The 21,963-nt window shown below is 40.1% G+C and overlaps 1 protein-coding gene across 3 annotated transcripts in view; it reads left to right on the forward strand.

The window, feature by feature from the left end:
• Nucleotides 1–21,963, forward strand: part of NOL4 (nucleolar protein 4) — a 148,498-nt gene that overhangs the window by 105,335 nt on the left and 21,200 nt on the right. For 2 of the 3 annotated variants that reach the window (XM_010133202.1, XM_010133203.1), the window contains one exon: nucleotides 10,331–10,444. The exons of the other annotated variant lie outside the window; for it this stretch is intronic. In XM_010133202.1, coding sequence (XP_010131504.1) covers nucleotides 10,331–10,444 — 114 coding nt within the window. The remainder of the gene's footprint in view (nucleotides 1–10,330; nucleotides 10,445–21,963) is intronic. 3 annotated transcript variants of the gene reach the window in all.

Below are 21,963 nucleotides of genomic sequence, written 5' to 3' on the forward strand. Positions count from 1 at the left end.
CTCTTTCTGAACAATGGAAATGCAGATGAAGAGAGACAGGTAGAATAAAGGACATCTGTACAGATGGAAGTGCCAAAGATGGACTGTTGGTGTACATGTCACACTGTATAGCCTTCCAAAATCAAAGAAGGCAAAACAGAAAGTAAATATTTTCTACGATACACTAAGTAGCATTAAATTTTGTCTACTCTGGCTGAAAATAATCCAGCCCCATCAAGTTCAGCATTCACGATGCCAAATATTTTTATTTTGCTGTTCTTTCAATTGAAAATTCTTAGAAAATTAGCCGATGCTAGCAAGTCTCCTCACTGTTCCAATTTATGGCCTCATTACTGTCATTATTCACGCTGATGAGCGGTTATGTAAAGTGGTTCATTTTTTTGTCATCTGAAAGACTTGTGCAACTGTTTTGCAGTATGCATGAGGGGCTGCAGTCTGACCCGTGAGAGCTGGGTTGGCTTGACTTCAGCGCACATTTGCAAGTGTTACTTTCGTACGAATAAAGGTTGCAGGATCAAATTTATTCCTGGGAGGGGAAAAAGGAGCAGGGATATGATCAAAACAGGCAATCTTTATAGTTCAGAAATAGTCCCTGTTTTTATAATGTTCCATGACAGTTTATGATGGGCTTTTTTTTTTTTTTTTTTTTTTTTTTTTTTTAAACAAACAAATTGCCTTCTAAAATATTGACTTTGCTGCCCATTAATGGAAGTGACAAGGCACTGGAGCTCATGCCAAACATTTCAGCCCTCCTGGGCCTGAAGTGAAATCCCTCCTGCCTCCCCGTTCCTAGGTAGGAACATGAGCCAGAGAGTATCCAAAGTGTTTAGAGGAGCTCCCATTAACTTCCTGAGAGAATAAATGGTGGTTTATGTTTATGTCTCGACTAAGTCTGAAATGTAATATGTATCCATTTGTTGCTTTTAATTATTTTCTGGTTTCTGAAGTACTGTATCAGCATCTCCTGATTATAAGCAGTTTTTAAAAATGCTACCATGGACAGAGGCACTCAACTGTGGTGGAATTGTAAATGTACTGACCGTTTTGACAGCGGAAAAGAACCGCTTTGTTTGGATAATACCATTTGTTCAAAACAGTCATGGAGGGACATGTTGGGGTTGATTCGAATAAGGTGCTACCCTCAAATATAACAAAACAGGGCAATCTCCTTGGGGGCAATAGTGCTACCGTTGTTAGATGAAATAGGATGTCAGATAATCGTCTCCACGGGAGATGTTTTTTGCTATAGACACATTAAATACAAGTTTTTCATGTTGTTCAGGCTCAGAATGCCACATTTTGAGCGTCTGGTTGGAGGAGAAAAAGAGAGTTATCTCATGTACGGCATATGACAGTTTGGACTGTGTGTGGAACAGGGCAGCTATCTACAGCTGTAGATGGTAAATTGTAGATGGTAAAGTGAAGAGAAAATGTGAACACTAAGTTAAATTAGTGTAAGGCTGCATAGTAAAGATGAAAAAGCATGCCTGAAGCCTGCTTCTGTCAGTTATTTGCCATCTGTAATCCAAGTGACAGCTCTTGCTGCATAACAGGCCGGGTCTCGCTCTGAGGCAATGGGAAAGGCTCAGTCTCGTAACTGTTCATATTGTTAATTAACGTGCAGCTTAGTATTAATATTTTTAAGAGATTGCTTATAGTATTCTGCTTCTACTTGAGACAGAAAGTTGTCTGTAGACTCCAAGGCAGCTTGCATAGCTTGTTGTTACAAATATTCCTTTGAGGAGTTCCCTCTCTACCTTGGAAATGCTTTCCCCATTTCTCTCGTGATTGTGCCATTTTCATTCTGACCCAAGCATAGCCCTCAACAAGGACTGTCAGAGTTTTTCTCATGAATTGTAAGATTGCTTTTCTCCTCCCATTGTCTCTTGCTCATGGACCCCTGAGGGCTTCTGAGGATGTTCTCTTACTGAATTCTATGATCTTGCTCAGAATCTTTCATTGGGAGGAAAGTTTGTCAAGTTCTGAAATCACTGACGTTTGGACGGGGTCTCTAGTATATGTGCTATACAAGAGGACTTTTCTTTCTGAAATGGTCAAATGACCTGTTTCACTAATGTTTTTAAAGTCCATCCTTTAAACTTGTCCCAAACTCTGTATCTATAGAAAATTGCCAATTAAAAAAAGATAGTAAACAACTGTTGAGTCTATGCGGTGTGTATTCATTTAGTTACAGTCCAGAAAAATTTTAGATGCTAGAAATAATCAGATGAGGTTGAATTGACTAACTGACTTTCTTACTGCTATCTGCTTCTTCCCATCTCCACAATCTCCTGTCATGAGTCTCTCTGTGTTCAGACTGAAAGTGCATCTTGCAGTGTCTTTTTCACAGTTACGCTAATTTTCCTCTGTGCATCCCAGTGCAAGAGCAAGGTCCTGAACTCCCATTCACAAAGAGGTTCTTCCTTTTGTTTAAACAAAAAAAACCCCTCCTTCCTGCACTACTGCAATACAAAGTGATTGTATCGAAGAACATGTTCTTATGTATTGGAGAGAAAGGCTAATCATAAGTGCTTTTCAATGTCCAAAGACAAATTCATATGTGTCTGAGAAGAGGGGTCAGAAGATAGTTCCTCAGTTAGGTCCCAGTGGTGTTCATGCCAGCTCCTTCTGTCCTATTGCCATCTCAGTAACAAATAACTAAGCTCTGTATCTTTCACTGCTTCTGTCATTTGATTGTGCCAATCGACTGTAAGAGGTGTTTCAGCAATTTGCCTCCATGCACGTGCTGATTGAGGTGTTTCAAATGTGGCTTGTGGCTCGGAGTGCTTCTGTATTGTGACTGAGCAGCTTTGGTGGGGACTGGTTTCCAGAAGGGGATATATTTTCTGAAATTTGCCTTGTTAAGATTTCTTGGGATAGGTATCTAGTCTGAGTTTTTAAATTTTAGCTTTAGAGAGAGGAAGCTTTCAATATTTACTGAATTTGATGCTCAGTAGTCCTGCTCTTCAGTCACATGGGTTTTCACTCCTCCAGGCCTTTTGTGATTGGAAAAGTCATAAGCATTTTTGGGAAGATGCGGGTCTGTAGAGCCAGGGATGCGTACCTAAGCTTGATTAATAACCCGGGAAGCATTGAGACAGTTATCCCAAGAACAGTTAGATGAAGATCTAGAAATAATCATAACAGAGCTGTTGCTTTGTAGTATACCCCAAACTCTGTTGGTCTCTTTTCTTCCTAAACATCTCACCCTTGTTTGACAGTGGTTGGCTTATGTAAGTCTGGTGGGCAACCAGATTTACATCTGAAAAAGGGCCAAGCTACTCTCTGACAAACTTTAACTCAGTCTCAGATACTTTTTGCTTTCCAATAACTTTTGCAAGTATAGGCAATTTTGGAGAAGTGAGTGGCAGAAGAAATTTCACTTTTTCCACTAATCTTGGAAAATGTGAAGAAGTTACCTTTGAAAAAGGCATGAGATTGGGAAAAAGAATGAAAACTTAAAAATGAGAAATGTACAGCTACCTGATAGTAATTAGCTATCTGCAGTCTGTGTGAGAGGGGGAAAAAAAGGAATGCAATTTTGATGTTTGTTTCACTTTTTAATTACATTTAAAAGAAAAACAAGCCCATCCAAGATGTCATTAAGTTTTGATCTAGGAAAAAGCCAATCTTTTATATGGAAAAAAAAAATCTGGGTTGAAAGAATGTCCACCCTGATTACTTGTAAGCTTGAAATCAGGAAAAGAAGTAGTAGGTATGTCAGTTTTTCTTATTCTGTGATTCTGATTGAGACTGAAACCTCTGCTGCAATGTTACTTGGTTAGCTGGTTTGTGATAGTACCTTAAGGACAGGGAGCCAGTTCAGCGTATTTGTTTAGGAAAAATAGGAGATAATATTGTATCAGTCTTAGTTTTTCCTAGTCCTCTGGAGCTTTGCTAGCAAACTGTTTGCTGTCAGAGTGTCCAATCCAATCCTCACCTCAGAAGGAAGGAGGTAGTTCAGTGTGATGATTCCATGTCTCTCTGAAATACCAGATGAAGTTGGGATAGAGGTACTCTTACCCAAGTTTACTGGAGAAATTCGTTGACTTGGGCTTCCTCAGCAGTCAGTGAAGCACCTAGATGAACCAGTCCGGAAAGATTTGTTCCGTGTCTCCTGAGACAACATTCTTTTCAATGGAACAAGGAAAAAGCCTAGATGACTAGTTGATGGATATTCTTTCTGTCCATGTAAGTCATTTGAAATTTCCACTAGCCCCACTGGAACTGCTCTCTTGAATAAATGGAGCAGGCCTGGGCCCCGTGTATAGGCGCAGCAGCAGCAGCAGCAGCAGCAAAACGGCGGTTGGTTGGAATGTGTCACTTGCTTAACATTTAGACAGGAATATGGATATGTTAAAATATATATGGATATATTTAGATGCTGTCATAATCAATGTGCAATACACAACGTTTCAATAAAATGTACTTTAAAGCTGAAAACTTTAAAAAGTTATGTGGATATCACTGGATGTTTTAAAAAGCCTCTTCTGCAATTTAAGAAAATATTTCTAGTTATTTCTTTGAGTTCCTTAGTAGGTGTATAATTAAGTATTTATCACAGGACTGCAAGACTGAGCAAAACATGTCAAACCCCAGACTGAAACGCAGTGCTACAAGCATTAAAATGCCAGTCCGGTTGTTCATCTTTCACTATTCTGTGCTAGCTAACAGTTATAAAATTACATCCGATAGAGTGCAGTGCTGTACTTCACTCTGAAACTTTAAAAATACTCTGTGGAAAGGTTTCTGAATCCTTTTCAAACGTGCAGCATAGTGCAGTTCTACGCCGTGTATTTCCCTGCATTACACTGAGTAAAAAATCTCATTTGCAGATAATGTGTACCCTGGCTCGTAAAGTATTCTGGAGGTTATTTAGGAATTACATACTGTTATTAATATGTTGGGGGGTTTAACACATTGTGGTAGATCTTAACAAGTTATTAGGAAAGAATTGTGGCGTATTCACAGTGTTCCATTTTGGAGATGAACCGGTCTTGCGATACCTGAGGAAAAAGCTGAAGTGCAGTAGAGCACTAGAGAGTATCACGTTGTGATGCAAAGAAATTCTTAGAGGTACTGCTGGAAAAACTCAGTTACTGAGGCTTCTTAGGCGTTCTTCTTCACCTTTGAATGCCCAATTGATTTGGAAAATTTGGAACTACTTTTTTTCAAGTTCTCACTCACATATTTGTATGAGAGTAGATACGTTTATTTTGGGGTCTCTATTTATGTTTTAGTAGATACGTTTATTTTGGGGTGAACAAAATGAAGTAACTTGTATGTTTGTGTGCTTGCAACTGTCTTATTCCGAAAGATCTCCTTTTCAGTGTTAATCGGCCTGAAGTAGAAGGTAGTATTTAAGCACAAAACTCAGGTTATGAAGTTCGGCATTTTAGCGGGCGTGCATCTGTGCCCGTTATCCGACATAACAGATAGCTGCGTTATTTTCAGAACCGAGTCAGACTGGTGAAACACGGCTCAGAGTATCTAGACCAAGCTTCTGTATGACAACATCGGATCTCACCAAAAAATTGCCAAGGTAGTAACTTAGGAGATGGCAGCTCTCTGACCGCAGGAGGACAGCACGTACAGCAGATTGCAAGCTGCTTTGTGGTGAACATGCTGCTCCCAGTGGTTTAGGCTGGAATATACTCCCTCCGTTATATCAACTGTTGGTAGATTTACACCAAAAAATGTACATTTAAAATTGAAACGTAGGGTTTTTTTTTTTTAGATTCCATGTAGAAATACAGGAATTGTGTGAAAATACCCCAAAAGGGTATTCTTATGAAGATACTGCAAAAGTGCTTCACCTTAAGCAGAGGACCTGATGAGAGTGTACTCAGTGGGGATACTGCAGATGGGTGTTTTACAGCATATGGGAAGTGCTGGTCTCCTTAATGTTAAGAATTCAGAGATTATACTAATAGAGCTAATTTGTAGAGAATGTGGACCAAGGATTTCTGATTTATACTACTAAAAAATCAGCAACCCTGCAGGACTGCTCCATAACTCCAGAAAGGCTTGTTGTAAGATGCTTTGATTGTTGAGAGCCAAGTCTAAAGACCACCAAAACAGTGGAAGGATCCCTCTTAGCTTTAATGTTCTTTAAAGCAGACCAACAGTTATTTGACTACATAGAAGTATTTTATTAAGAAATCTGCAAAAGCGTGTCTGTCAACAATTTGTACTCTCTTCAGAGAGATAAGGGGAGGACTGTATGAAGTCTTCACATCAATTTGCACAGAAGTAATTTCTCAAAATCTTGCAAACGTTCCTGTCCAATATGGTGGATAAGTATACCTGTTGCTTTGTCATCATCATCTACAGGCTCTGTGGTGGACTCAATATTTACCTTGAAATTACAGTTTCAAATGGGAGAAATTACCTTGAAATGCAGTTTCAAGTAGGAGAGAACTGGAGGTGGTTGGTCATCTCCCTTGGGCTCCTGCAGGAATTTCAACCACCTTCTGGATGTCAGTCACTTCAAAACACGTCAAAAGCAGAGGTTTCCACAGCTACATGAGATCTAGCAGGTTTCCCTTATGTCTTTTGTCAGAATGTTCTTCACTTACATCATGTTAGAGGTTGTGTGTCAGCTGAAGAGATGTACAAACCAAACCTACCTGTGTTCGAACCGTGGCTGCTGTTGTAGCGCAGTCACAAGCAGTGTTGTGCTTTCAAGTAAATATGAAGCCGTTCCGTGTGTTGCTGCGGTGGGATGGTCAGAGGCATGTGGTCTTCTCAGAAGGTCTGTATTAAGCTGTTTACCAGATTCCTTCTAAACTTTATTCTTCTCTTCACCTACAAGTTACCATAAAATTTTCACATGCCTCTTTTCTCTCTGTCATTGGTTCAAAACGACAAAAATGTTTTCCTGCGTTCTAATTTTGCTGTGTGACTCGCCTGTTTCGGTAGACCGAAGGTTAGAGGCTTGCTGCTTTTTCTCTGGTTTTACACATGGATGGTTCCAGTATAGCTCTTTCCTGCTTTGCATCACTGTGAAGTAAAAGAAATACCAGACTGGGGCTGTGAATGTTAAGGTATCAAACAACAGGAGCTGTGTTCTGCCAGTTAAAGCTGGTCAGGAATTTTTTATAATACCTTTTTTTTCTTTTTCCTCTCTAAGAAGTGTTAGTTTGTCAAATGTTTTCGGTTTTGACATAGTCCAGTAGAACGAAACCTGGATTCCTGCTAGTCCAGTGGGCAGGTCATGGCTCCAGGGAGCCCTTGGAAATAAGGACCCCTCGTCTCCTTCATTTTCTGCTCTGGTCCCAAATACGCAGGAACCAGCTCTCAGCTCTGCAGAGGGGAGCCTGGGGACCTAGAAAACGCTGGTTTGGCTGAGATCTGCAGGCTCCCTTCTGCAGCATTTTGCCATGTTTCCCAAGGCCTCTGCGGAAATGTTCAGCACCCCACAAGGTCTGGGATGCTCAAGCTTCTTACAGAAGTGGGTTTGTAGCTGGTTGTTGTTACAGAGATCACGAATAATCAGAAGTAGAGGAGATGAGGAAGTTAAGCTAAGCCAGATGGGGCCTGTGAGCTGAGAAGATGGGGCTATTAATTCAGTTTATTTAAAAGCAGTTTTTTAAAAGGGTTTATTTCAAAGCAATTTTTCCTCCTAGGCAAGGCTTTTCAAAATTTATCTTTCTGACATTTCACAGATATGGCATTTCATGGAACAGAGAATCCTCTTTGTAACAGCTCTACTTTTAGTGACGCCGGACTGTGTTCACCTTCTCAGTCAATGCAAGGCGAGTGCTTTGCCGAAGCTGATAGAGCCTGAACCTTAATCAGATGATTTTTCTCCTGTGCTTTCTTACAGTGTTTGACTCCCCAGGTGACTCACCGTGCGTTCATTACATTACCCTAAGGTTCTACTCTAGATAGCTCTTGACATGAACATGTATGTCAACAGCCAGCTGGAGCGATGAGTGAGAGAAATTATGGGTTAACACATATTTCAAGAGGAAGGTACTCCATTCCCTGGGGGTTTCCTCGCTTTTGTGGGTACTGCCTCTGCAGTCCTTTACAGAGAAAAGCACAACGGCTTAATTTTTATGGTAACTCTATTTCTGTTTTGTAAAACACGTCAATAAACCTTGTCTCTCCCATGAACTGGGGGAACTTGGGCCCATTTTTACTTTTTGGTCAGAACATTAATTTTTTGGCTCATACATCACCTTCTAAAATTCCCTTGATGTATGGGTGTGGTTGTAGCTCTAATTAAAGACCTGAGCTGGGGGAATTAACCAGGTGTTCACTCACCATTTTCCAAGAACATCATTGTGTGGCCACTGCTACAGGACCCAGGACCACACTGAGACTTCCATGCTAATCAGTGTACCTTGAACATACTTAAGCAGTGTCAGGTACAGTGATACCTGGCCACCAAATCCGGGAGGGATCTAGTGGGGCTCAGTGATGCAGTAACAAATTCAGAGAAACATCACCTTATAGGGAGGCAGAATAATAGATAAAACACTTTGTCAGAGAAAACTTTCCACAAGAACTTACTCCCTCCTCTGGAGCTCTGAGGAGGGTGTCTGCTGGTACTGTAATGTTAATTTCTGTGAGGACACCAGGGTTTAACTCAGTGCCCCTCATCTCTTAGACTGATTTATTTTCAAAACTGGAAGCAAGTTCAATAGTTTGTCCTGTCAAATCATTCCAAATATATTTTATTGTAGTATTGCTGCCTCTGATTGTCTTTGTCACACAGCCATTACGCTGATGCCAGAGAGCTTGTTCTTGTGTGAACGGGAGAAGAGAAATAAGCCTATTGCACTGGAGAGGGAGAGCCATAAATCTCTGTTTCTAAAAGCCAGTTCAGCTTCTGGTCCCAGACAGGCTGTGGTCCCATGCATTAGAGAAAATACAATGTCAGGTTAAAAAACTGGCGTTCTGCAGAGGACTTCCGAAGTCAATAAATAGACTTTAATTTTTTAAAGTAAAAATGTAATGTTAGTAATGGTTGGCTCCTTCATCTCTGGAATGTTATGAAAACCATAAAATCACTTGAGGCATATAATGAAACTGTTCTAAGGTTGTCTAGGAACTGAATGGGAATAATTCAAAACTCACTTCCAAAACTCAGTGACATTTCATAGCAGGTTTGTATTTATACTTTGGGAGTAAGAAGGTAAAAGCTTTTTAAAAAAGCAACCAACAAAACCCAACCAAAAAATCAACAGTAAACAAAAAAACCACCCCAGAGCCTCCAACCTTCCCACATCCATGGGGCGGTTCTACAGTGGGTATAAATTTGCACAGTACTTTTGAGTTCTGTGAAGCTTTGAACATTTATGGAAGTTCAGAAGCTAATTCAATAAATGGTAGTCTCTGGAATGGGCTTATATGTTTGTCACTATCTGTGTTATTATCCCCATTTTCTTTATTTTCTTAGTAGTTCAGACATATTTTTGTAAATTAATGAAAAAGATCAGGTTTATTGTGCACGTCATCTTTCAGAAAGATTGTTTTGCGTGTAATTAGGAAAAAAGGTGTGTAAATCTTCTTTTGAATAAAACGGCAGGGAAGATCATATTGGGGTTCGTGACCAACAATGGAGCTAAAGATTTTAGCATTCCCTTGGTTTTGGGAGATTCATTGCACCTGTAACCTACAATATGTAAACGCGATGAAATTAGTAATGAGAGGTTTTGAATTGGAAAAATGGACCGTATCTTGTTGAAGCAGAAATTATCTACAGTGCTGGAAGGCGGGCATTATCGAAAGAAAAACAGATTTTTCTTTTTTTTTTTTTTAGTCATTTTAATCACATCAGTCATGTTGCAGCAAGGAATGCAAATATTCGTATACTACAGATTGAGACTGCTCTGAAATGTTCTGACAATCTGTTATGTTTTGAGTGGTGTTTCAACCCTATCACTTGGGGTTTTTTGTTTTGGTTGTGGGGTTTTTTTTTTTTTATGACTATAAAAAACCACTACTCATCTCTGTCACATGCTGTACAAGATAAAAAGCCTTTCAGTTTTCTTCACAAGAATCAGACGGCCAGGGTGCTGCTGGAACGCGGAGAATATGCCACTGTCTGTTCAAAGTACAGCTTAATGAGCCAGACTAAACACACCGGACAATAGAGCTGTGGGGGGAAAGGGCTTCTCGTGGATCTATGGATCATCTGCAGCTTTAATATCTAACTAGTTTCATTTTTCATCTTTACCAGTTCCATTTCCCTGTTTTTTTGGTACAAACTGCATTTCAATGAGCGGACCTTCCTGCCTAGGCGACGGTATTGTGCACTTTGAAAGAGGGTATCGTGGATTACGCTAGAAATAATTTCTGTTTCTTTTTTCTCTCATAGTCACGACCTATTCCCTCACACCTTACTTCAGCAGTTGCAGAGAGTATCCTGGCTTCCGCCTGTGAGAGTGAAAGCAGAAATGCTGCAAAAAGGATGCGGTTGGATAGACAGCAGGTACTGTGCTCTTTGGAGGTCTACCACATCCATATTTATAAATGCACTGGACTCATTTACATAGGATGCCGTGCAGAAGGGTGGTGCAATCCCTTATACATTTCTTGCTAGGAGAATAATTAAATTACAAAAGCTGTCGTTCTTTAAATGAATACACAAGTGTGCCTTTGTCTATATTTACATAAGCTCTAGGAGGGTGTCTGGTCTATTTATAATGTCCAGCTGGATAAAGCTGTGTATTTGCTTTTTAACGGTTGTAGATTTTGAGGACATAGTGTGTAATCTGCATAGAATTAAAAGGAACAGAACGTGCAGTATATATAATTAACATAAATAACAGAAATGGTGCATGTATCCATGAATCAGTGAGTTTATTTGTGCACATCTTCTCTTTTAAAATGAGTGTGCATTTGTAAATGTAAGGTGAAATAGTGTAAGTTTCTGAAAATACCTATTTGCCTGAAACATAACAGTGATATATTGTGATATAAAGCAAAATGCTGTCAGTTAACCTATTAGTGAGTTTTTAAGGCTCATATCAATATTTATTTTATTTTTTCTTTCACCTATTGTAGTGCATGTCAGGATTTTGTTATTCTTAATTTGCTGAGAATTGCATGTTTTATTTCAATTTTTAAAAATCAAACTGGTAGCTCATTCCAGGCTTTGATTTTTTAATTGCTCCACAGATCCAGTGAACATCTAACATGTCTCTTCACAATTATCACAAAGTGAAATCTTAGTAATATCTCAGTTGTTCCAAAATATGCCTCTGTCATGATAGATGAACCCTTTTGTGAAGAAGAACATTTTTAAAGGAACATTCTCCTCTTATACGTAGTCCATTGAGTTCTTTCAGGTTGTGCCCTAACTGAATAAGGGATTCCCTAGAATGTTGATAGTTTGGGATCTGAGAGTGGATATTGCTCTTTCTTTTTGCTGTTATATTTTTTGCTAGCACTTTCATTATTGTAGTACATTTTTCTTAAGATTTACAAACCACAGGGGATGTCAAAGCACTGTAATGTTAGGTATGGCTCAGTTTAGAAGCAGTGCCATTCAGATTGTGCGCGTTTTATAGTCGCTAGTTTGTTTTCTGATTTATCAGTAATAATTAAAAGAAAAAAGCTACAAAGTTGATGTGCTTACCCCAAGGAGAACTAGGAAAGACTTGTGCAAACTTTCATTGCACAAAGCTAGTGGCTCAATTCCTTGGTCCAGAGAGGCTGAGGCAGAACTTTTGAGTGATTTAAATGATAATTGAGCAATACTCTCTGGGGAGCCAGAGAGCTGTTGAAACAGAAATGATTTTAAAACTGTAGACAGAACTCAAAAAGCATATTATTAGGATTTTTTTCCCCTTTATTTGTGGTATTACTATCCCAGAAGGATTTGGTAACGATTATCAAGGGGAGAGGTATTTCTTTACTTTTCATTACAGAATTCAAAGCCTGTGGACTCCAAACTGATCACCTTAATTCCAATTGTGATGTTCAAGTAGCAAAGCTGCCTGCAAAGAGCAGATGTTGGGTTCTACTTCCTTCAGCTCTGCCCTCTTCCTGGCACCGAGTTCTGGGAACACTGAGGAGAAGGTTGCAAAGAGCACCAGCCATTTGATTCAGCAAGCAGTAGATTAGCTGGGTTGAAGTAACATTGGTGCTTGCAAAACTATTTGTGAATTCAGGATAGATTTGTTAAATAGTTTTGGCTGGAAAAAAGTACAGCAATGTGTGTTAGGTAGCTTCATCAAACTTACAGTGAGAAATCTACCCTGCAGGGTGGAATAGTTATGTCACTAGAGAAGTAGAGAACATTGGTTCTAGTTCCAGTTGCGTTGGCATTTAATTATTTATTCCAACTATGTGACATTAACGAAGTAGACTGAGAAGAAACCATTCCAGAATATTTCTGAGTGAGGTGTTTAACACATGCTACTGAGCTCGGTTCTTGTGCTGAGATGGGAAGTGCTCCTGTTTCCTCACATCTACGGAGAGTGCCTTATAGCTAGAAGAGTTCTGTCCTTCTCCTCTTCTTATTTTCGTCTTTTACTTAATTCTAAATTTCCTTCACTTTTCTTGCATGTATCCAAAATGAAATATTTTCATTGGATTTTTTTCCTAAACAGAGTATAGTTGAAAAAGTTCAATATGCTGAACTTTTTACTGTTTTTTTTCTACTAAATTTTAACTATTCCATAGTTCAAAAAGAAAAAGGAAAAAAGAACCCTTGTTTTCTTGTTAACATGTCTCTATTTTTCCTTTTTAAATGTAAATTTCCAAAATTTGGCATCATACCAACGGGTGCAGTCAGATTTTGAGGATGCTTCTGTGGAAATTTGGGGAAGAGGGAAGGGGAAATAAGATTTGAATAATGAAAATTACCACTTCAAAAATTTATCAAGAGGTCTTCTAATGGAGGACAAACATTAGACAGTCCTGGAAGGCAGATGGTTAAGGGGACCTGGTAAGAGCACTCCTTCAGCCCTTCCCCTCAGAGCTGAATGGAAGTGTTATTAATGCTGCATTATTCTTGCACGCAGCATGGTGAAGGTCTGCCTTTTATTCCCCAGAGGGGTGATCTGCCTCGAAATGAGATGTAGTTTGCATCCCCACCACCACCTTTGTCAGAATGTTACATGTAAAATGTGAATGTATTAAGAAAACAGTGAGCGTTGTGCCCAGTCCTGAAGTGAAGACAAAACTTCGGCACCTTCCTGAGCAATCTTTCTTGTCTTGCTTATGTTCTTTCCTCTTCTCCATTCTCCTCCTGTCCCTGGCACGACACAGTCCACAAGCAGGAAGTTTTGAGCATGGTGCACGTGCATCCCTAATGGACATCTGTACTTTGGTAAAATAATATTTATTTCCAAAATAAATTTGGATTTTGCCTACAGTGTTAACGGTAGTTTGATGAAAAACCATCCCAATTATTGCTCAGCAAAAAGAACCAGCTTAAAAGTCAAAACTATGGAAAGCTCTAAGAGCTCATTTTTTCTTTTGAAGAGATGTTAGCTGTTTCTTTCATAAGTATTAAACTTGAAGCGTTGGCGTTATATACCTATAATCCTGTGCACAGATTTGTTATCTCCTCAGAAGCAGCCTCTCCAAACCATATGTGTCTGTGCACACACAAATACTGCATCCTGTGGATGACTTTCTAGAAATATTTCTGATAGCTGCAGTTCTTAATACAGCACTGATCTAGGGATTGTGTTGAGCCTGGTAAAGTTAAGCCTGAAGCAGGAAGAAGCCATCCTTCTACCTATATGCCTTAAATTCCACTCACATAATCTTTGTATTTCCTAACTCAAAGCTGAAAACTTCTGCTGGCAAAAATCCAGTTTTTAAAATAAGTGAATGAAAACTGGTCTCACTGGCATCATTTTCTTATTTTGAAAATTGTATTTTTTTTCATGTCAATAATTTATAATGGGAAAACCAATGTGATTGTGTCTGTCAGGAAACTAATAACTTCCATAGTTTTGGAAACTGCGACAATGAAAGCATTATTGGTCTCTGAGACTTCTCTGTGAGGAATACAAATGCGTTTACCAGGTCATGGTAGCTTGGACTATAATGCTTTGGCTGTCTGACTGTGTTAGATGTTACTCAAGCTCTCTCTTAAGCTTCGGTGCATTTTCATTATCTTGAGAGCAAGCTCCGTTGGTTGACCAGCAGCTTAAGTGCTGAGAAGTTATATATTTGGTACCTATTACCTGACTGAAGAGTTCTGTCTCTTCCACTGTTTCACTCTGTCTGGTAGTAAAAATAATTTATTCCCTTGCATAAATTTTATAGACTTATATATTGAAATTGTATAGGTTTACTGATACTACTGCCAAACAGTGAAATGCTCGTGACACTGGGCTGGGTTTGCTTGATGTTTTCCACTCCAGATCAGGCTGTGGGTACAGAGGCAGTGCAGAGCTTTTGTGTGGCTCTCCAAATCATCTCTGTTGAATCTGAATACTGAAAAAGAGTAACTGCAGTCTTGAGTTCTGAAGACTTGTTTTCATCACAGTTGATAAAAAATGTAGAAACAATAATTGGATCAACCTTCTATGAATTGCTTCAGACAGAAATAGAAGAGGCGTTATCTGAATCCCTAAGATTTCCTCTGCTTCTGAGTGATTTCTTGGGATGCTGTCCTGGCATAATCCTTTCAGATCCTTATTACATCTCTAGCAATACTTAGTGTGAAATGCAGGTTCTGGGCTACCACCACCAAGGGAGTCATGAAACAAATTAAGTAAAGCTAAAACAGCTCTTTTGCATATATTCATTGCACGTGATGAACAGGATGACTTCTTTTGTTGTGTCCTTCGCTTTACAAACCAAATTGTGTTCAATAAGAATGGATAAATAAGTAGCAAAGCCTGGAGAAAGTCATCCCGTCGTGGGCAGTGGACAGAGGTTGAGATGCCTCTTTTGTGGGCTGCCACTGCAGAGGCCTCGGCTCTGTGGCTCTACTTGATGTCCGTCATGGAAATAGAAGCTGTGTTTTGAAAACTTAACCATTGTCAGTCTCTGCTTCTTCTGAACAGGCGTGTGTGTGGTGTAGTTTTATAAAACCTCATCGTAAAACAGCCAGGAGCAGTGCTGGGCTGTGGCGCTCTGTGGAAAGCGAGGGTGGATTAGTCTTGTTACTGTCCTGTCTGAAATCAAAAAGACCACCGAAAACTCTTCAAGGGAAGATCCAAGAGGAAACAGTAGTTCATGTACATCAGTATGTGAGAGGACCTGCCCCTTTATTTTTCCCAAGGAATTTGCAAAGGTGTAATCTTCCTTTGGAAAAGCAAATCAGAATGATACTAGGAGGAAATTGCCTTCACCTTTATTTGGACACAAGTGCATTTTGTAATAGCTGCATTCTGTTTCTTTGGTTTGTGTTGAGAATCGATTCTTTTTGCGTGCTGTCACATTGCAAAGTTTATGAATGAGCATTTTTCTTCTGATTGAAATGAGAAGTGTTTGGCGACCGAGACAAAATATGAGTCTCAGGGAGCAAGGAAGGAGGATGAATATAGGAAAGCAGGGAAAAACAGAGTCATCGATCTCTGTGTCTGTAGAAGTGTGTGAAACTATGGACGTGTTGTGTGAGGTTAGCCAGATAGTTTAGAAAATTGACATAGCTTCCTTCGTACCATGTTGGTTTGTACTGGTCAGGAATATGGACCTTTGAGAATTCATTATTAGACTTATAGGTAAGAGAATAGTGGTCACATGCAGCTGCGAAACCAGCGGACTGGCTCCTCTCCTGGATTCAGTCCGTGTCAATTTATCCATCTGACCTCCATTTCAGGGAGTTATGTCATGGAAGGGCTACCATAGCATGCAGAGGTTTTTAGGCAGCCAAAGGAGTGAGCTATGCACAGCCCTCTCATCCTTATGCCCCAAGTAATCAGACATGCGGTGTATGATTCTTTTGTAATTACGTAGCAAATGACAAGTTGAGCCCAAAGAGGGCTGAAGCTCAGAGGAAGATGGAAGTTATCGTACATGTCTCCCGCCCTAACTGAGGCATTTATCACCCAGAGCTGGTGCTTTTTACATTAGTAGGCTCTTCACGGAGTGCTTGTCGGTCAATGTTTTATAGAATATACATGATAAGAAAAAGGTTTTCTGCATTTTCTCTTTTATTTAAATGTGAATTTAAAGGGTACAGTTTCTTTTCATTCCAGAGACTAGCTGAAAATAACAAGTCAGACAACTGTGTAGCCTGACAAGGATGTTGTCCTCATACCTTCACTGCACAGAAGTCAGAGTAATACTTTCCTTGTAAAATTCGTAATTTCTGTAATTTAATTCCACCACTCTTCATCACTATCTACAAGGAAAATGGAGGTAACGCAGTGAAGCTGTTAGGATGTATATGTGTCTGCATGTGCGCATGGGAGACAATTTCCCTTTTCACTGAACAAACCAGTTATATGCAGACTTACTTTAATTCTTCACATCAGAGCATATTTGCAGATGGCTGCAAGACACCTTTGCAGCTGCAAGAGTATTACTTACTTCATCTCTTCCTCTGCTTCAATTACTTCACTCTCAAAAAAGTTCCCTCAATATAAAGATGTCTTTTTTTTTTTTAACTTAAAAGATATGAGGTAAGATTAGGATAAATAAGATTGGGATGAATGTGGAAGTTATATTTCTGAGTCTTGTGGAAGCTGCCAGTTTCTTTAATTATAGAGCTAAACTGAAAAAAAAAAAATCTTTGATGATTTGAGCCTTTCAGGTTGGTAAGAGCAAGTCTACACGCTGTGCACAGACTATTGTGCACCATGGTGCTGTGGAGCAGTTATTTATGATAAACACTGAAGGCATTTTTGAAGAAACCTCTCATCAAGATGAGAGCTACGGATTTTTTCCATGCTGTGATTTGTAAACAGGCACATAAAATATCAATAATCATCATGGTGGGGAGAAAGATATCTAACCCCCAAGGAAGAGAGAGTTTAATGATCCCAGGTTTACACTGAAACATAAATGAACATAAAATTGCAAACAGGCACTTTAAACACATTCTTCACCCCCATTCTAGTTTGGGACATAAAAGAAAGATGAATCTTAAGTTTTTGGTGCTTTAGTAGCGTATGAATCGGGTGTAAGAATATTGCAACGTTTTGTTATTTTAACAGTATTGGTTTTAGCTGCTAGAGGAGTAGGAGTAGGTGGCTATTAAGTTTCTGACAAAGCAATTATGGCCTAGACACATGTGCTGGGAACTGACCTGACATTTGCCTCTGGATAGTTGTCATAGTAGCAACCTGAATAGAGCAGCTTGATACAAGTGCCGGTTGCAGCCTGGATACAGGTTCTGTGCTAATGCAGTACATCTGAATATTAATAAAAGTGCACATGTTCTGCCACTGGGAGATCACCGACACTGTGTTTCCTTCCATTTACATCTAATTCCTAAATGTTCATTTTTAAAGAAATTGAGGTTTGTGAGGAGATGTTAATGTTCTGCCTCCATCTAGCTTCTGGTGCCATTTCTCTGCGTGTATCAAGGAGGTTGACCTGAAGAGAGACTCTTCAAGCACAGTTTTATTAACAAAAAAACCTATGTCTGGCTGTGGCAGACCAGGAGCATTTTCTGTCGTGATTAAGAAGGAAGGAAATTACTGGTGGACAAATTACAGGTAATTGTAAAACTGTTTTGGAAGAAACCAATTAAAAATCTGAGCTGCAATGAGGGCATGGACCTTCATAGCAGGGTCACTGTATCTGCCTTTCAGCAGCGAGGGGGGAGAGACCTTTAAACCTTCACATTTTGAGGACAGAGAATTTGTGTTTCAGCTGTGTCAGTAATGCACAGCTTCTAACTCTTGGCGCTGAGTGGTTATTTCCATATTGCCCATCAGACAGAAGGAAGGAGACCATGTGTTTGTGTCCCTGCATCTATGCTGCTCTCTGTTTCCTGATCGATGCGTACTGCAGGAAGAGGAAGGAAGCAAACTGTAGGGTTCTTAAATGCTCTCATTGTTCTGTTATTCATATTGTCTGGTTTTGTATCGAGGGCAGATTGGGACACTATTGGTTAACAGAAAAGGGAGTCATGCAAACGTATCTCCCAGTGGCTGCTGGAGAATGCCCTTCTGAGGCAGTGCTCTGTGGCTGCCAATTCAGAGGGGGCATGAGCAAGCGGTTTTGTTTCAGGGAGACGCAGTCCTTGCCGCAGCTATTCAGTATGCGGGAAGAGCACATCAACTATACATCCTTGCTAGAGGTGGAGGAGAAAGCCTTAGGAGTTCCCTTCCTCTTGGGTTTCACAAAGCCTAATTTGCTCTAGAGGATGGGAAAGAAAAGGCACTTTGGCCATGCTGACCACAAGTCAGGAGGGATGGGGCCATGTCCTTTCTCTGCTCTATATTTGCATAAGACCTGAAGAATTTCAGCTCAAAGTAATTTTCACTTCAGAATGGGAGGCTTGCGGGGTCTGAGATGATAGAGAAGAGTGAGGGGAAGCAGCTAGGTCACTTAACGGAAGGCAAACAAATAGAAATGGGAATCCCCAAAACCACAAGAGGAAAAAGTCACTTCAACTTGCAAAGAGCTCAATGCCTCTTACACTGCAGAAGCTTTATTAATAACAGCTTTTGGTATTGAGACATCTCTTTGTGGTGAGGTATTTAGCAGGGATCAGAGCAATTTCTGTACTTCAGTACTTTATCCTTTTTTATCTGTGTTCAAAATGATCGCTAAGATGACTGTAATGTCCTTGGATACCCATGTGCTAGTTTGCATTTCGGGCCTGGTTCGCTTCCACCATTTCCCCACCTAATGATTATTTTGCTTCCAAGCTGGTCTTTGGTTTGCTTTTGTGGTTCCAAATGATACGCTTTAAGCACTGAGGCACAAAATGTTACGCAGGCACCGTTTAGCTGCATGTGCGTTATTGTCAAGAGATCAAATTATGTACTGGTATTGGGAAACTTAGCTTCCTACCCAGAATGCACTGGCCGTATTATCCAGAGGAAGAAAATAAGCAACATGGATTGTAATTTAAAATCCTGCTGCCTTTCAAGTCAGTGGCAAAATTCCTGATTTCCGCAGTGCTGGATAGGGTTCTGTCATTAGCAGGTGCAGCTGAAGGACTGCCGAGCATCACGGGGCAACCCCCCTCCCTCCACGCTCCAGCCCAACCTACGTTAGATTTGCTACGTGTATTGGAAAGGAATAATGTGCAAGGCATGCGATTGCAAATAATTTCATGCCTTGGATTTGCAGTAAGGCTCTAAGGTGAGCAGCTAATTTTTTACCTCAACACAGTCATCATTAAATTAGAAAATGCTTTTATTTTTTTCAAGGCTCTTCTTGCTGTGCATATATGGTTGAATTTCAAGCTGCTGATTTCAGAGAGTGCTTTAAACACTCCGAGCTGCAATAAGGTCTTGAACGTGAAGTAAAATTGATGCCAGTGTAAGTTCTGTTCTGGGGGTTGCTAAAGCTGAAGGCTCAGAAATGGAGTGTTGGGTTGTTTATTGAACAAGAACTTTTAAACAACCTTATCCCCCTTCCAACCATAGGTGGAGTGAAACCAAACAGGGCCTGGAACAGCTTTCTTCCCTGTGTCTTTAATATCCTCCTCCTTTCAAGAAGGCAGAAGAGGAAAGGCTGGTGGAAATGTAGAGATAAAAGTTCTCTCCTCAGGCCCAGAGATGGAGAGTTCAGAGTCAGGGCTTTTGTTCTTCCTGCTCCCGTGTTGAAAGCCAGGCACAGAGAGCTTTCATATGGCAAGGCAGTAAATGTAAAGCATTCTCTTACCTGCCAGATGTTTCTAGCTTAGGGACAAGTATGTTAAAAGCCTGATTTTGTCTTTCCTTTCCTGTGTTTAGCTAATGACTTCATTGCACACACCCTCCCGCCTGCAGCACAGGCAGGGAATGCTGTTTCTGGTGAGTAAAGCCCTGTTATCGTGCAGAGTTTGGGCCAGTTTAATGAAATCAGTGCAAACCCAGGGTGCATGTGCAAACTCATATTTTTTCCAGAGTGGTGTATTTTGGGTTTGGCTAATGAATTAGTAGGTGTAGGAGACTTTAAAAAATCATACATTACTTCTGAGCTCAAAGCATTAGTTGTGTAGTGGATTTGGGTGTATTCCTCAGAACTCTGCAATTCTCCACGCAGAAAATATATGTAGAAATATACACACAGACTGCTTATGTTTGGCAGCAGGAGCATGTTTGTGATTCAACAACTGGCTTGATGTCCCTAAACTAAATTTAGAAACATATTTTTCTAAGAAAAAAAATTAAAAATATAATAAGCTGTGGGAGTAGGAGCTGAGGGCATTGCCTGGGAGCAGCACCAGCTGCTAAAGAGGCTAGGCACAGGGCAAGGTGGCCAGGCGGGCTGTGACCAGCAGCCCAGGCATCGTGCCAGAAGAATCCTCCCCTGAAATGAGAATATTTGGGGAACAGATTTGTACCGCAGCACACAAATTTCATGCTTATTACTCATGGTGTTTCATATTAAGCTTCAGTTTTACTGTCTCCATTAATGAAGCAAATCAGATAGTGAATCCTCCAAAGGCCAGTCAAAGTTCATTTCTTTGTCTCTTCCAGTGGCTTATGCTACTCTGGTTTGATGACTGTGGAATCAAAAGGCCATACCCCAAAGCATCGCTTCTTATCTACTGAATCTTTTAGAATACAGAGCTCTCACAGTACTGAAGTTAAAGCATGTGCACTATGTTCTGTCAAAAATTTAGAGCGGGTCTTCTTCAGCAGAAAAACATTTTCTTTCTACTAAATAGTTTGAGACAGGGTGGGGAGGTCAGGGGGGTTTTAAAATACCTTTTATTTTTAAAAGATTTTTTTTTTTTTAGACTGGAAAAGTCAAGTTGTACCTGAGGCAGCATTTGAAAACAGACATCCTGCCTTGAATTCATAGAATTGTGTTTCTCACAAACATGCAGTTCAAGTTTTAATGCAGATTTGAAATAATGTAATTACATAATCAAATGTATCAAACACAGGGTAAATTATCTCTAAGATATTTGAACCAAAAATACAAACCAATCATTAAATGCATGCAGAAAAAGTAATCGCTCACTCTCTAACACACAAGATGACTGGTTTTTTTAAAAGACAGCTATCTGTGTATCCTCCCACTAGAATTTACCTGTGGAAGAGACACCATGCTGTAAATATGGTGAAATACTGGAATCTCCAGCACACTTTTTTTTCCCCCCTTTTCAAGCAGAAACACAGACATTTTCAATTAGTTGAAACTGAGAAAGTTAATTCAGCACTGACCTCAAATGCTTCATGTCTAGGCTGTCATCTTCTGTTTTTAAAGGAAGAAGACTGGCATTTAGAATCCAATACAAAGTGCTTTGGTCCATTCCCCCTGCCACACAGCCCACTACATGTAATGTTAAAAGAAAGAGCAGGGCAGAAGAGAAATGGGGAGAAGCACTCAGAAGTCCAAACCATACCCCACAGTTTTCCAATAAAGCCTTTTCCAGTAGCTGCATGTCCATGCCCCAGAGCTCACAGGTGTATGGAAAATGTGCTGTCAGCGGTGGGGGCGATACCAGTTGTAATGCAGTAGATGGAGACCTGTAGTTGTAGGTTTCATGGTGTTGACTGTGATGATAATGTAGCAATAAATCTGCACAGCTAGCACAAGCATTGCTCCAGTACTCCTGCACACTTTCCCCTGCTCCCTCCCTAAACACTTGAATCATGAGTGTAAAGATGTTCTCTCTTGGTGCTCTGGTGCCACAGTCCTGCACTGGACGGAGTAATGCTGGTCTATCCCAGCTGAAAGTGTGGCCCCTCACAGTCACTAAAAGATGGCATGTTGTCAAGAGGGAACCAAAACATCTCTCCCTATCGGAGTGACTCACTGTAATAATTTCCTGAAGAGAGGACACGTAAGTATGAAAAATGCAGAGAAAAATGCTTGATTATGATCATAAAAGTGGAGCTGCCTGAGGCATAGCAAGGCTTGTTCTGAATGAGAAGAATACACCGCAAAGGAGGAATTTCTCTTGCTCTGCATCCTTCT

This window comes from Buceros rhinoceros, unplaced genomic scaffold (genome assembly GCF_000710305.1).
Source record: "Buceros rhinoceros silvestris isolate BGI_N320 unplaced genomic scaffold, ASM71030v1 scaffold1693, whole genome shotgun sequence".
Taxonomy (NCBI): domain Eukaryota; kingdom Metazoa; phylum Chordata; class Aves; order Bucerotiformes; family Bucerotidae; genus Buceros; species Buceros rhinoceros.